A 15,523-nucleotide genomic window follows, 5' to 3' on the forward strand; every position below is an offset into this window, starting at 1 on the left:
GCATTCTTTAAATGGTCAGACACTAGGGTTAATGCGCAGCCTCATAAGCTAAAGCCAATAGGCCTTATTCGTATTCTCGGTATTGGACTGGAACTAGCTTGCAATGGAGGCTAATGCGGGTAATCTTTTCAAATGCAAATGACATGAAGCTGTTTTTAATGATATTCCCCCGCATAAGCCTCCCTTGCAAGCTAGTTCCAGTCCAATACCGAGAATACGAATAAGACCTATTCACAACTTCCCCTCACCTCTTGAGATTCCATATTACCATATGGACTGCCTCCATAAGTAAATATCTCCCACATTGTTACCCCAAAGCTCCAGACATCACTTTTGGTGGTGAAGCGTTGCTTAAGTAAGCTCTCCAAGGCATACCTGCACAAAACATAATATTATGCAAATTATTAACAATGCTGAACGTTTGACGTGAGACATGTAACGTGGAACTTTGTGGTTTATGCGCACAACAGTTCCATAGGTTTAGGTGTTGCTCGTCTTTTAAGCCTGAAAGGTCAATTTTCTAATGTTTTCTATAAAAGTTCTCTCTTTCACACGTGTTATTACACGCATGTCATTATTTTACACATTTTGTGTGACCCACTTTGCGCCCCTACGCAAAATGGCCGCCGTTAACGTTTGTTACCCCGCAAAAGATCAAGTTAAAATGCATTAAGGCTATATTCCCATCCGATGGGAAATTGCAGGAACATGCATGGGAACAAGGCTAGGCAGACCAGGGCAGCTTTTTCCAGAGAAATCTCTTAAATTTAACGAGTCGCAAATATGCAGACTTAAGAGCAAAAGCGTCGAAACTTCTAAAAAATTTCACATTTTTTAGTTATTTTCAAGTGTTTCATTGGCGTTTTTGACCTGATAACAGAAAACAAGGTCAAAGAAGGTCTCATGTATAAAATACATTTCTCTATAGATTTATATACAAACATCCATCCTCATTACGCCATAGGACGCATAAGGCCTCAAGAAAAGAGGAGAAAAAACAAAGCTGGGATAAATACCATTTCACTGGTACTTTACTGGATTCTTGTATTTTGTAGTAATCCTGTAATCGAGACAAACCAAAATCGCTGATCTTCACAAGATCCTCCCTCATCACCAAGATGTTCCTTGCAGCAAGGTCTTTATGTAATAATGATTGATTTTCCTTGAAGAAGAAAATGTTTAGTTTTAAGCAAAGAAAAATAATTACTCCTTTAGTTTATCTAACAGTTTCAAAAGATTTCCTATTCTCAGTAAATGTATCATAGACATATAAAAGCTTTGAAAAAGGCGTTCCGAATTTAACTTGTATTAAAAGTCTGAGCTGGAAAGCAAGGCTTTATTAAGACATACCAAGTATCGCATTCCCTTGCAAATTTGCATGCAGAAATCAAGAAGTTGTGGTGCTCGAAGAATGTCCTGAAAAAAAATTCGGAGAAAAAATTATCATAACGCATTTATTGCCTTAAAGTATGCACTTATGAATTTAATAAGTGTCAAAAATTTTAAAACGCATTGTACCATTTCTTAAACGAGTAAGTGGAATTGTTTGCATTATTAGTAGTAAGAAGGGGTGACTCAGGCCCGGTTCCAACGTCGAACTTTTTATGACCCGAACTTAATACCTATTTGGGTCAACCCAAATAATGAAGTTACGCCGGTTAATTCAAACGTCGAACGATTCATGTGCTGAACTCATTCTGTGAACAGAGGAAAACAATGACTTCTCCAGTTGCACACTTAATGCAACGAATAAGAACACTGTTTAATGGAAGAGCAAATCGCTTTGTGGTTTGAAATGAAACGCAAACAGCAGTTTTTGAAGTACAGTCGCCAGGTTTCAGTTAAATTTCTTCAGTATCGATCAATTCGGTAAATTTAACTGCTACCTTTAGCTTTTAGTCTTGTTTTTGTTTCTCTTATTTAGAAGATATATTTAAAAGCAAAAGTCGAAACAGGATGCGAATGCAATCCGATAATATAGAGTTTGGACGTTGGAAAGCGCGCAATCTTGATTATTCAGCGATCCAGAGTGTTCGTCGCGCCAAATGTTATGCATGACCGCTTTCATGACAGCTCACTCGCCGCCAATCACAAACCTTCTTATATTTACAAATGCATTAGCGTAATATGTATGCATTAGGTTCGGTTCATGAAAAGTTCGACGTTCGAATCGGAGTCGCTCCGCAGTCGCTCCACAGTCGATCTGACCGACTTGCCATGTCAAACTTAATTCTTTGGTCGACCCAAATAACATCTGTCGAACTTAAGTGATTCAAACGTCGGTCTCTTCATGTACTTAATTGCGGCTATTAGGTTCGGTACATGAGAAGTTCGACGTTTGAACCGGGCCTTAGAGAGTTCATTAGACTAGGCTGTTGATACCCTCGAGTAACGCAATAACAACAGCAATCATTTTCGCATAAAAACTAGATAATGTTTTCACAAAAAGTCAATTTAATCCACACAAAAGTGGACAGCCCGATGCCCACTATACTACTTAGTTTTAATGTTAAAGAATTGAACCCACCTTGTTCTTAGGCAAATAAGTGCGCAGAGATCCCAACGGGGCAAGCTCTGTTACCAACATAAGTTTTCCACTTAGTGGATCTAAAATATGGCAAAATCTTATCAATCAATTATTTTTCTTGACACAAGACACCACAGGTTGTCCAAGGTCAGACATACAACGACAACAACAAAAACAATTTTATTTTGCCACGCAAAAAATAGAATATTTACAGCTGAGCATAAAATAAATCATGTCTGCAAGTCTCAAGTATGCTGGTTAAATACTTTGATTGTTAGTCAAAGAGTTGCACCTTAGTTAATTTCCCTTGGAATCCAAAGCCAAGATAGCAACTAGAATAATTTAATTCCGCGTTTTTCCAAGCACTTAATCATTATTCAAATTCGGAGGTTGGGCTGGCTCTGTGCAGGGAGAGGATGATTGCTGGGAAGCTCTGTTTATAAAATGTTGGTGATACAAAGCAGACTCTGATTGGCTGTGCAGTCGTTTTGCATGAGGCTCTGTAAACACGGTTATGAGGTATGGCTGTATTCTGTTGAAACATAAACTTAGTGGCGATTCACATTTAAAAAAATTTGTTTGTCCAGAGTTACTTTACAAAATAACTTTGGCATACCTTTGGACACCCCACGCAGTTTGATAATGTACATACATCGCTGTTTTGATTCCAGTTCAATCATGTTTTGAACTTCTTTGTTAAAGTCACTTGAATCCTTATCTGTTGCCGTCTTTTTCAACAATTTCACAGCCACTTCCTCTTTCTAGGGAAAATTATTTTTTAAATCAATCTTCTAATGCATGACATGTTCAAGTTGACGTCTGTATTGTGATAATGATGGTTATTGCAGTTATTTAGTTATTAAGCATCTTGCATTTACAGACTTGCCAGTTGTGTTGTGATCACCAGTGCAGCAAGACAAACGATTCAAACGACGGAAGCAATACTTATACCTAAACCAAATCGCAATTATGTACTGACCAAGAACAGTCACTGCTACATCAGCACGTAATACCCCATTGATGTTATTACCTTTGGATTCGACCAACACTCTGTAGAAACAATAGTTGCTTTCCTTACTTCACCAAAATTTCCCTGTAGACAATAACAAACAGCCAATGAGACATTCAAAATGTGTTACTCACCAAGCCCCCAGTTTGATTATTTGTAAAGGTCGGTACACACTAGGCGTCTTGTCCCTCCACCAAATCGTGAGGACAAGTGCCTTCTTGTGAACTACCCAATTTTGTTAAGAAACCTTGGGGAGGGGACAGAATATTTGTCCCCGTGAATTGCAGGACAAATTGGAACAGGATTTTTAAAATTAAGCAACGAGTTACTGTAAAATTTCTTCTCAAAATAAGGACAGCACACACAAGGTGACTCCTTTTTGCGACTTTTCGAGTAAACATGGGGACTTGTTGCAGGGACTAGTGGCAGGGACAAGACGCCTCGTTTGCGCGACCTTAAAGGGACATATTCAGCATTGTCACGATATTTTAAGTCATTTTTCTGATTACTTCCAAATTGAAGAAAACCTCAAAATAATATTGTGTAATGTAGGAAAACAACAAAGGAGTAATCAAAACCCGAAAATAACCAAGGATGGTTTCGTATGACGAAGATTAAGACGGATTACGACAGACAAACTTGAAAAAACTTGCCAGTTTTTTCAAAATGAGTTGTCCGTGACTGAGCTCCTTTAATGACGTGTGTAAAAAAATGACTTACCTGGCCAAGAAATCCTTGTAGTTCCAACTGCTCAAAAGGAATTTGTAGCTTAAGAGGAATGTCGCTCATGTCCAACGTTTTGGGGTTGTTTCCCGAGGAAGAGCAGGAATCTGGTGTAAAGGTGACGACAACATTTTGAGTTAATTTACTTGAAAATGGCATGGTCATATTTGCAGAATGTTTTCAACAAGCTCAACCCCACTAGTTAACGATGATAGCTATCATGATGGAAAGAATAGAAGTGGATTGCATGATGAAAAAATAATTTAAAGTTTGACATGAAATTACATCAAAAAATTAATTCTAATTATTTATTTTGAAATCATATCAGAAACAACTGAAGGAATCGTACATGCACACTGCGGGATTGTTGAAATGTGTCAGAAATTTACGAAAATCCATTGCAACTAACAGTAATATCTCATGTGCTTACTGGTATAAATGATCGAAAAAGTTGGGAAAAAGTTACAGGTCAGGTCATACCAATTGTTGATGTCCTTTGGTGATGATATCCCTTGTTTTTGTCGGAAGTGGGCCAGATTCCATCTGACGATGAAGAGCGGCTAAGAGAAGCGACGGGCTCTTGTTCTTCTTCTTCAGGATGTTTATCATTTGCTTGCTCAGGAAATGATTCTCTTCCGATGTGATCATCTTCCTTTCTCACAAGCTGTGCTTCTTTGTCAATGTAATTACTATCTGAGGTCCCAGCTGTAGACTCATTTATCTCTGTAGAATAACATTTGACAAAACCCTTTTTAGAAGAACATATCAAGCGAAAATGCAACATGCAACATGGCCTGAATGCCAAAAAGATGGACATAAAATTAAATTCCCAACTGATAGCTTTGGTGTTGCAAATTAACAAAAGTAAGAAAACGTTAACCAATCAGCGACCAAACCCAGTTTGAAAATCAGACTGCGAATTAGATTAATAATCTTATCTTTGATCTCAAGTTTTTGTACTAAACCCCCAAATAACTCAACTTTTGTTTTACGCAAGTGCAACATTTGATTCAGAAGTCGGTCATCGATCTTAGTGAGCCCTGAACAATGGGGTGCGTCAAGGTTTAAAATTGATGACAGTTTGTACACCTGCCCATGTCACCTGCCGGTCACAGCCGAAAATGATCCAGCTACAGGAATGAACGTTTATTCGTTTGTATCACGATAGAATCAGCGGAATTGAAATCCTGAAACATGGATACCTACGATCAGAAAACACAACAGCCGTTCAACTACAAAGGGGACTTCTGAGGGAACATCATCTGTTAGTCGGAATAATAATGAGGATCGAAATTCACCAATAGCAGCGAACAAACGTGCATAAATAGCGACGCGTAAACAACCGAACTCATCGCCTGATGAAGACTAGCAGTATTGCAGTCGAAACGTCGCCATCAACATCTCAAAGCGATTCTATCGTGAGACAAACGAATAAACGTTCGTTCCTATCTTACACACGATAAACAATATTCACATCTTTTATGACATTGATCCAGCTACATTTGGGAAGACATGAGGAATCAGGAATAACGTATCACCTTAATTTACCTTTAAGGTCTCCCATTTCCTTGTAACCTGGGTCTTCCCAAATGTTTCCTTGACTACCACATTCAGCCTCCTGGTCGCCGTTAAGAGAGCAACCATCTTCACTCTGCTCGTCACTCAGTTGGTTTGAACACTGGGAACTAATTTCTTGGCTTAAAAAGTGATCGTCGTTGAAAACAGGAAACTCGGTTAATTTTAGATTTTCCTTTGTGAGATTATTCAAGGAAAATTCCTTCATTTCGAGATTCTCTTGTCCTTGGTCAAACATTAAGAAAGAAGAATTCAGGACTTCTGCATTACCATGAGAATACCCCACAGGCCCGCATGATGAGCTAAGTTCAGTGTCACTGGTTACAGCAGCATCATCATCATCATCATCATCATTCTCTTCATCACTCTCTTCCCCATTTGCTGTGTTATTCATCAGCTCTGGTAGTAAACTACATATGTCTTCAAGTACTGAAGGATTAAGGTTGGTTGATGTGTTGCGACAAAATTCGAAGGGATCAAGGTCTGGAGACCTGTTCACTTCATTGCGGTCTTCTGGTAAAGTGCTGTCCTCTTGTCCATTGTTTTCATGGAGTTCCTCAGTACTGATGTAGCCGGACTTTGCACTGTCAAGCTCCATGTTTGCACGAGGCTGTGAACTGTAATGAGAGTGTTCCTCTTCAAGGACAGGGAATGACTTTTCTGGCATCTGGTTTAAATCTAAGCTGACGTTGCTCTTTGGATGGGAAAGTTTGCCCAGGCTCAATTGGCTATCTTCTGTGCTGTCCTCTTGCCGATTGTGTTCATAGAGTTCTTGATTGCTGACGTAGCCCGTAGACATTTTTGCACTGTTCAACTCCTTATCTGCATGAGGCTGCAAATTGCACGGGTTATTTTGCTCTTCTAGGACGAAGGACGGCTGTTCTGACATCTTGCTAAGCTCTAAGCCAATATTACTAGTTGGATCGGAAAATTGGGCCAGGCTCATTTGGCCATCTTCTGATAAAGTGCTGTTCTCTTGCCGACTGCGTTCATGGAGTTCTTGATTGCTGATGTAACCCGTGGAGACCTTTGGACTGTCTAGCTCCATATTTGTATGTGGCTGTGAATTGCAATGGGAATGTTTCTCTTCTAGGGCAGACGGCTGCTCTGAAATCTCATCAAGCTCCAAGCCGACATTGCTTTGGAAGAAAAATTCGCCCAGGCTCGATTCTGCAACACCTCGAAAATCAGTGTAATCAGCTTCGCTTTCGTCTTGTAGGTCAGTAATCAGCGGCGAGGATCCTTCATCAAAGGATCCATCATCCTTAAAATCAGGCAAGAGATCTGCAAGTGAAACGGATCCCATCTCGTTTTGAATACTGCCACTGGAAAATGAGCCCAAGAGTTCATCTGGTGACTTGGGTGATGTTTCTTTTATTTTTGGGTGCTCTTGATAAGGGGACATTTCTGTGTGCTGCGTTGCTTTGTGTTTAGTATTCTGACTGCAGGGTTCTGAAGAACTGCGCTTTGTACCGACTGCGTTACCCGCAGGAGATGAAGCAGGGTCAGGAGAGTCATTAACTGTGCTGTGAACTGCTACTGAACTTTGTAAAGTGTTTGAACCTCTGGCTTGATCTTGTGGCATGCTTCCTTGCACTGCAGTGGAAAGTTTTACATATGACCCAGCTCTCGGTTTCTCTGGTTGCACTTCTGTGCGAGGTAAATCCAGTTTGATGTATGAAGATGAGGAGCCACATTCAGATAACTGCTCACTGTCGTCTTCATCATGATGACACATGTCAGCAACAAAACTCGCCGACAATATCTGAGGCTGTGTCTCTGCAACAGGTGGAACACTAACAACACTACTCTGATGAATGGAGGTGGGAAAGTGTTTAGCAAGAGACCTCATTGCCATAGCCTCAGCACCGCCATCCTCTGTACTACTGTCGTCATTGCTGCCACTATCACTATCAACCACCTCTTCGGAATTCACTGTTGCAGGACGTTCTGCACTATAGACATGCGATACCTGTTTGCTTGGTAATGAAGAGCGGGGCATCTTCACATCTGCACTGGGGCAGGGGACATATCTTTCGTCCTGCTGTCTTTCAGTAGGCTGTGATCCTTCATTGCCTGCTTGGATTGCTGGAGGACAAGAACTGACTCTTGTGATGCTTGGTTTCCTTGCTGCAAGCAAACGGAATGCTTCTGTGGCTGGCGGAGTACCTTCAGCTTCAAAGGCATGCACTAATCCAGGATGGGAAAATGTCTTTGACAGGCTTCGCGTTCTTGACGTGGTGTTGTCAAAGGGAGAAATGCTGGTGATCACCGAAATGCCTGGAAGTGTACGGTTGTGTTCATCATTAGGCGGAATTTCATGGACTTCATTTCCAGGAAGGCAAGAGTAGTCTACATTGGAGACCTACAGATAGAAAAGGAAAGAGGGTAAATTGACAACAAATCATAAAGGTGTTTTATTTATCCACTAATCATAAACGCTGCTGCAAGTTAAAGCTAGCAAAAGACAATGGGTTCTTATGTGATGACCAAATGCCCTTTTGGACATAGGCTTCTACTCAACATTAGGCAATTAGAAGAATCCAATCTTATTCTCCAAAAAAAGTGTTACTTATTGCATGACCAAATTTGTAAGTGACAAAGAGGCATTGTCATTGAAAAGCACAGTAAATACTCATAGGGCTTGTAGAGTAAGGAAAATGGTGCGGTTTTGTCGGTTGTGACCTCAGATAAGGTGAAAAATAAGTCAAATGGAGATCGTGATTGTATTGGAAAAAGCATTTATACCTGAGAGTCAGATGGAAGACTTTGCAATTCAATTTGATTCTGGTGAGTTGGTAATGACGCCTCCCAATCCTCCAGCTGTGTGATTTCAGGTGGGAGGAGAAGGTCCTGAGCTTTATCATCTGGAACTACCAAACAAATAAAACTTGTCAATAACGTTTATCACATTATATAAACGTACATAACATTTATCACGTTATATGCAATAACATTTATAACATTCTGTTAAATTGATATTAAAAAAAACACAAACGGGAATACTGAATAACCTGAAGCCCCAATATGAACTATAAATGGAAAGTACATCATTCTTGGGAGTGACAGTCAAAACGGCTAAAGTGTACTGCTTAAAAAGTGATCATTTGATGCAATGTTTGAATTTTAAATGGAAAATGAAATTTATATTCAATTCAATTCAATTCAATCAACTTTATTATTATTAAAAGAGGGTAACGGCAAACAGTAAAAACTACTGACAAACAAGCGGCCCTCGGATTACAAATTACAACTACATAATATATACAATTTAAAATTTGAATTAAAATACAGAAATTTTACACTCCTTCTTATTAAAGCGTGAACACTTAAAATATGTCTGGAATGTTCTTTGTGTTTTAACCAATCACATGCGAGAACTTCAGACCGCAGAAACCACAAACAACGAATGATGGGTTTCCATCGGTCACGGAACAATATTCGGTTCTCGTTTCGCTCCAATTTACAAGGAAACACTAATTGTAATTCCTTTCTTTTTGAGAACATTCACTGCCGTACTGAAGAATATGTATGAGTGATTTTTTTATAGAAAAAATTGAAAAACCAATGCGCCCGATGCCACGATTTGCCCCAGTTGCCGCCAATTTTCAAAAATTGTAACGAATTCGTTTCTGCAGTTACCGTTCGCCTGATGGCATGTTACAATTTGAACTGAGGTAAGCTTGCATTTTCCGGTTTTTATCTCACCCCAACTATTGTAGCAGACCTAAACACTGATAGAAGGAAGGTTCGTTTCTTCGATATCAGCGAAACGATAGCGGAAAGGAAAAGCGAAAATCAAGCGATTGAGGTGTTTACTTTGCACCAATCTGTTATCACGGCAACATTTTGAATAATTTTCGTCTGGAGCCTTTACAGTTTGCAGTCTTACGATCACGGAACCTCTGATTGCCTTAGGGTTGAAATCGTTTGCCGAAATAAATCGAATCCCTTGTTCTACCGAAAAGATTTACAATCAGTAACGAAAACTCCACAATTTTGTATTTTATTTTTGGTTTATCGTGTTTACATCTTATGTCTAGACGTGTCTACAACATACTGCATGCACTGAACCATGTCGTATAACGTCGCTGAAGGAACCGTCCTTTTTTTTTCCGTCAAAAATCCCTGAAACCTTGTTCTGGATGGCCCTCGATACGACAGAATAGCAGTTCTTTAAATTCCTGAAAAAGACAGAGCGTGTATCCTGAAACAAAATAAGAACTAAAGTTGCTCCGTGACCGATGGAAATCCATTTGTTGTTTGTGGTTTCTGCGGTCTGAAGTTCTCGCATGTGATTGGCTAAACATAAACATTCCAGACATATTTTTTAGTGTTCACGCTTTTATAAGAAGGAGTGTAAAAATAGGGATTAAGAATTAAAAAACTGTAAAATGATGAATGTCCTTAAGGCTAGATGCGTAAAAATCAATTAGGCCATTTTTAAAACAATGTAGACTCTCACTTTTCTTTAAGAAATTGGGAAGAGTGTTCCAAAGTCTAGTTGCTCTTATAAAAAAGAAACCTTCTCTGATTCACTGAATAGAGCGTTTTTTCTAACCACGATTGTGTAACGCAATTGTAATTTTCGCCGTTTCTATTTAAACCTTTTTCATTGACTGCTAGTTGCGAAAGGAAAAAACTGTTCAGCAACTACTTACTATTACCAAACTAGCATTTTTTTAGCATTTGACATGTTATTTTGATGCGTGTGTGGGATTAATCTTGACGACCTTCATTTACACCAGCCAACAACGCCACCACTGAATGGTGGGTAAGGACAGCAGGCCAAAACATCAAGCAATAGCTGGATCCGACTTACCTAAGTCAGGAGACCGTAGCTCTGTCACCAATTCCCTGAAAGACATTCTGTCCTGTGGAAGTTAAGGAAATAGTAATACAATGCTGATTGACATAGCCATCCTTTTAAAAATAATTTCGAACAACACAATTTGAAGTTGAGATTTAGATGAAATGGGTGATTTTGGCTTTAGGTTTATGTTATGAATTCGGCACAGTTAAAAGCAAGGTGAAAATTCCTGGCCTTCAGTGTACGATTGAGAGACATTGTGACCAGGTTTCAGTGTACGCATTACCGAGTAATGTCAAAGATGATATTATTCACGCACTTTGCTTTCCCACAAGGATGAGAGGGTGTCCTCAAGATTCTCTGTCAAACGGCATGTTTTTGATTCTGTCGCTGAAGAAAAGTGTTTGAAAATCTAAAAGATTAAGGGCATTTGGCGGCTTATATAAAATTTACTGCTAGAAACTAGTATGAAATGTTTCCTAAAAATATCCTATATGTGATGCAAGGTTTGATCAAGAAACATTTTGCAATTTAGTTTTTCAGGTTTCGTTTGAGTTTATACTGCAAACATTTTTAGTTAGCTAGTGTAAACTGGTTGCATAAGAAACGAATGTTGATTACACATCATAACTAACAACAACAACAAGCCAACCTTTGGTTCTGGCGCACAACATCTTTTTATCAGATTTCCGACATTGGCTGGGCAGTTTGGTCTGGAAAACAAGGTTTAAATCATAGGTATAATGAAAGCTCTATCAAAACCCAGTCAGTGAAGATTTCCTTTAATATTATTGTTGAATAAGCAGTTACTATAATTGAACTAAAACTGCATCAAAAATACGTGTTTCAACATAAACAAAATGGCAGGCTTTATGTTTTTTTATTCCAACAGGCCAAGGGATTTAGTTCAAGTTTTACAGGAAGAGAGGTCTGATTCTAGGGAATAAATACTGAGAACTCGCCCAATACAGCCACAGAAGAGCTTCACTAACCTGTCTGGATTGAGATACTGTCCTTTCAAATACCTGCTCATGACCTGTAGGAGAAATGACTCTACTGATTAATCAAGTACTCATCACTGTGGGTCCGGGGACTGGGAAAAGAATAAGCAGCAGAGGGATGAAACACAGACGTCAGGGTCCCGATTTTCGGTCCTGCACCACAAATTCATAATTTCATTTCTTCTTACTTTGGACAACGACTGACTCACTGCGATTTTTATGGGAATAACAATTGAAATGGAGAAGAAGCAGAAAGAAAGATCTTGGAACTTCTAAGGATACGTTTAACTTAAGCTGACGCCTCTCACTGCAAGTCTACGAACTGTGTGCAGGTGTAGCAATCATGGAACATGATTGCACATGATGGAGCAATCATGATGGAGCAATCATGGAACATTATCTTAACATCGAGTGACAACTGATGGCTTCAAACTATACTAGTTGTAACTGAATGTAACATATAGCTGCTATGTCTAGTTGCACAATCTTAACGTTAACACACTGTTGTTAATTGTAATACTGTTCTTCTTTTTATCTCTACTTCACTATCTGCACTGATATTTCCACTCACTACATGGTAGTTAACTCACACCTGACATGTGACTTATGAACAGCAGAGCAACAGAAATATTTACCTCTTTTTCTGTCAATACTTGTTCTGTGAGAGAGCAGTGAAATGGCCGTTTCATGGCCAACATTTCCCAGAGCGTAACTCCAAATGACCAGATGTCACTCTCCACATTGAAGGTGTGATCGAGCAGAGACTGGGGCGAAAACCAGCAGTACCTATTACAATCATGAACAAAGTTAATAGTTTCTGAAGAAAATGCTGTTCTTCGTCCATGGGCAATTGAAAACTTAGTTGATTATCAACCGGAAGTTGATAAAGGTAAATAAACTGCTGTAGCGAATTAAAAGCTGTCCTTTCGAGTGTATGAAATGCCAGCTTTTCATAATTTGCTTCGGTGGTTTAGCTATCATTAGTATAAACTAAAAGAGTGGATAGCGCTTTTTGCACGCGCTGATTGGCTACTCAAACTCACTTTATTTAAAATAGAAAATAAATAAATAAAGAAAAATTAGCTCTCGATCATGTCTGGTTGTTGTTACGCCACGTTTCGCCGTCTGCCGCCACTTAGGGTTAGGGTTAGGGTTAGGCCCTAATGGTCTGCCATCCACCCCCCCTTTCGAAATCCTGGATCCGCCCCTGCAGGCTCCAATATGATGTCTTCGCTTTTGCAATAAACATATGTTTTGGTCACCTTACTTTTAGCAAGCACTGAAACTCAATCCAAAAGAGAGTTTCCAGGGCCTGGAGGGTACTTGTATATCCATTGTTGGTATCTGATGTTTCAACAACTGGAGCTGAAGCCATCTTTAAAGGGGCTAGGTCACGGTATGTTAGGCTATTCTATTTATTTTCGTTAATTAAGGGCTCTAAACTTCAAATTGGTAAAGCTAAAGTCTTTTATTGGCAAAATCACGGCCACATAAAAAATAAGGATGATTTTTGAGCATTGTAAATGACACTTTCATACAAATTGAGATAAACTTTGAAAAAGTCGGGCCGACGTTTTTCAAGTTTACCCGAACGCAGTCCGTTTTAATCTTCTCGAATTTTGCCCATCCATGCCCCTTTTTGGCCTTTCTATGTTTCTTTTGAGTTATTCTACAGTTTTAAGCCGTTATTGTGATATTTCAGTTAATTTTACAAACAGTTGGTCAGTGCCGAAATTGCATAAAATTGCGTGACATAGCCCCTTTAAAGTTAAGTGAGTGGTTTTTTTTTTAATTTGATACAGTCACTGTTACTCACCCATGTCCTCTTCTGGCAGCGTGGAAGAAGCTCTGTCCATTTTTGACAAGGTGCAAGAGCCCAAAATCACTGATCTTCACACATTCTTCATGGGCAACTACCACATTGTGTGCATTCAGGCGGCCATGAACGCAATTCTGAGAATGAAATCCAGCCGAGAGATAAAATGTAAGAAAGTTCTATTGCCTGACCTTTTATTCCAAACGATCACCTTAATAAAAGGGAGGTAGTTTTAACGGTACAAGCTAATCTTCTTGCAAATACGTTCTCAATAAGCAGTAGCTACATGTACAGTAATCTGGGCAAAGACTAGATGAAACATAAGGTAGTCTCAAATATGAAAATCAGAAGTTTGCCTCATACTATGATACGTTTGGACGCTGGTGACAATACATATCTTGTTCATTCTTCACTTGAGACAAGATAAGATGAGACGAGACAGGACGAGATGAGATAAGAAAAGATAAAATAAGAATGTTTTTTTACCTTGCTGTGCAAGAACATCATTCCCTCTGCAATCTGCGCAGCGTAAGAGATGACTCTTCCTTTGCTAATGCCACCTTCCTTTTTACTACAAGAACATAATAAGAATAACACAACTCAATTCTTTCCTTTTTTTTAAACAAGTACCATCGTTTAAGAAATATTACATTGAAAAAGATATAATGTTCATTGCCACAAGCGTGGGACAAGGAAAAAATCTGAGTCAGAATCTGAGTCTGCATCTTTCTTCTTTTTCCCACTCTCATGAAATAACAAACATTTTATCTCTCTGTTAACTGTTACCAGCTACACCGCAATGCACTAACATCCCATCAGGTAGAGTAGCAATACTCCTATAGCCGCTTTTGTGCTATGGCAATCGGGACAAGCTGCAGTGGCATGGGCCACTTAATGGCCTGAGTACTTACTTAACTTAGCATCAAGTATCGGAGTAAAAGTTACCTTTCAGTCTTTATGTACTGATCTAGAGGACCTTCTGCTGCGAACTCAAACACAAAGATCAGGGCTTTTTCTGTCTGCACAATGCCATAAAACAGAGTCAGATAGGGATTCTGAAGTTCCAAAAAGGTGCGCATGGCTTCCTTGAAGTTTTTGATTTTCTGTAACACAAAGGGGTGAAAACATTACCAGCAAACTGACACACCAAATTATTTTTATATTCTACACTTCTCATCTCCTCAAAATTAATGCCTGGAGTTTAGCAGTACAACAGCTCCTTAACATTTCGTAAATTGTCACCTTAAAGAGGCTATGTCACGCAATTTTAGGCAATTTCGGTACTAACCAACTGGTCATAGAATTAAATGAAATGTCACAATGACGGCTTTAAACCGTAGCAGAACTCAAGAGAAACACAGAAAGGCCAAAAAGGGGCATGGATGGGCAAAACGGATTGCGTTTGGGTAAACTTGAAAAACGGTCGGCCTGACTTTTTTCATGTTTATCTCAATGTGTTTGAAAGTGACATTTACAGTGCACGAACATTATCCTTGTTTGTTATGTAGCCGTAATTTTGTCAAAAAAGACTTTTGCTCCGCCAATTCAAAGTTTAGAGCTCTTAATTACCAAAAAGAAATAAAATTACCTAAAATACCGCGATCTATAGCTAGTCTTTTTAAGCATCAGAGCTTTAAGGCTTTTGTTAGCAACAAACGTGTAGAAACTACTTGGCCTGGCTTGTAAAAATGACTTATAAGGGATAGTCAAAAAATAATCAAGGAAAAAAACTGTACTCAGAAACAAGCAAACAAACAGACAAGTTACAACAACATACCTCTCTTCCAATAGGTTTCACCAGTGCCCTTGACACCACATACACAAGCTCATTATCAGCAGTGGCACAAGTCCACGAACCCTTCTTCACTTCACCAAACTCACCCTAGCAAATGTTTTAAAGCTAAAATGTTAGTCTTAGGTAAGATATATTTTGGGGCCAATGGGTACAGGTTGGTTAGATTTGTGGTAAAAAGCCGTTTTTTGTTGAGTTAGAACAGTTTTCAATTGAGTGTTGTAAAACCAAAACCAGAGTAGTCACTCTGGCCAATCACAAAGGACACAG

At 39.1% G+C, this 15,523-nt stretch overlaps 2 protein-coding genes across 3 annotated transcripts in view; both read right to left on the minus strand.

Annotated features, from left to right (window-relative positions):
- Positions 1-15,523, minus strand: part of LOC144634485 (radial spoke head protein 6 homolog A-like) — a 99,930-nt gene that overhangs the window by 26,365 nt on the left and 58,042 nt on the right. The gene's annotated exons all lie outside the window — the stretch shown is intronic.
- Positions 1-15,523, minus strand: part of LOC144636662 (uncharacterized) — a 33,753-nt gene that overhangs the window by 2,473 nt on the left and 15,757 nt on the right. Inside the window, exons 12-29 of one of the 2 annotated variants that reach the window (XM_078495851.1) lie at positions 15,239-15,343; positions 14,407-14,564; positions 13,948-14,032; positions 13,462-13,598; positions 12,281-12,431; positions 11,637-11,680; positions 11,297-11,357; positions 10,657-10,708; positions 8,583-8,707; positions 6,105-8,199; positions 4,740-4,982; positions 4,257-4,366; positions 3,558-3,620; positions 3,144-3,288; positions 2,528-2,607; positions 1,351-1,416; positions 1,017-1,162; positions 249-375 (exon numbers count right to left, since the gene is read on the minus strand). In XM_078495851.1, the coding sequence (XP_078351977.1) occupies positions 249-375; positions 1,017-1,162; positions 1,351-1,416; positions 2,528-2,607; positions 3,144-3,288; positions 3,558-3,620; positions 4,257-4,366; positions 4,740-4,982; positions 6,105-8,199; positions 8,583-8,707; positions 10,657-10,708; positions 11,297-11,357; positions 11,637-11,680; positions 12,281-12,431; positions 13,462-13,598; positions 13,948-14,032; positions 14,407-14,564; positions 15,239-15,343 (3,993 nt within the window). Of the gene's footprint in view, positions 1-248; positions 376-1,016; positions 1,163-1,350; positions 1,417-2,527; positions 2,608-3,143; positions 3,289-3,557; positions 3,621-4,256; positions 4,367-4,739; positions 4,983-5,807; positions 8,200-8,582; positions 8,708-10,656; positions 10,709-11,296; positions 11,358-11,636; positions 11,681-12,280; positions 12,432-13,461; positions 13,599-13,947; positions 14,033-14,406; positions 14,565-15,238; positions 15,344-15,523 lie in introns of both variants that reach the window. The other variant, XM_078495850.1, reaches the window with a different exon arrangement.

Source organism: Oculina patagonica, chromosome 13, assembly GCF_052425735.1.
Source record: "Oculina patagonica isolate OP01 chromosome 13, crgOcupat, whole genome shotgun sequence".
NCBI lineage: Eukaryota > Metazoa > Cnidaria > Anthozoa > Scleractinia > Oculinidae > Oculina > Oculina patagonica.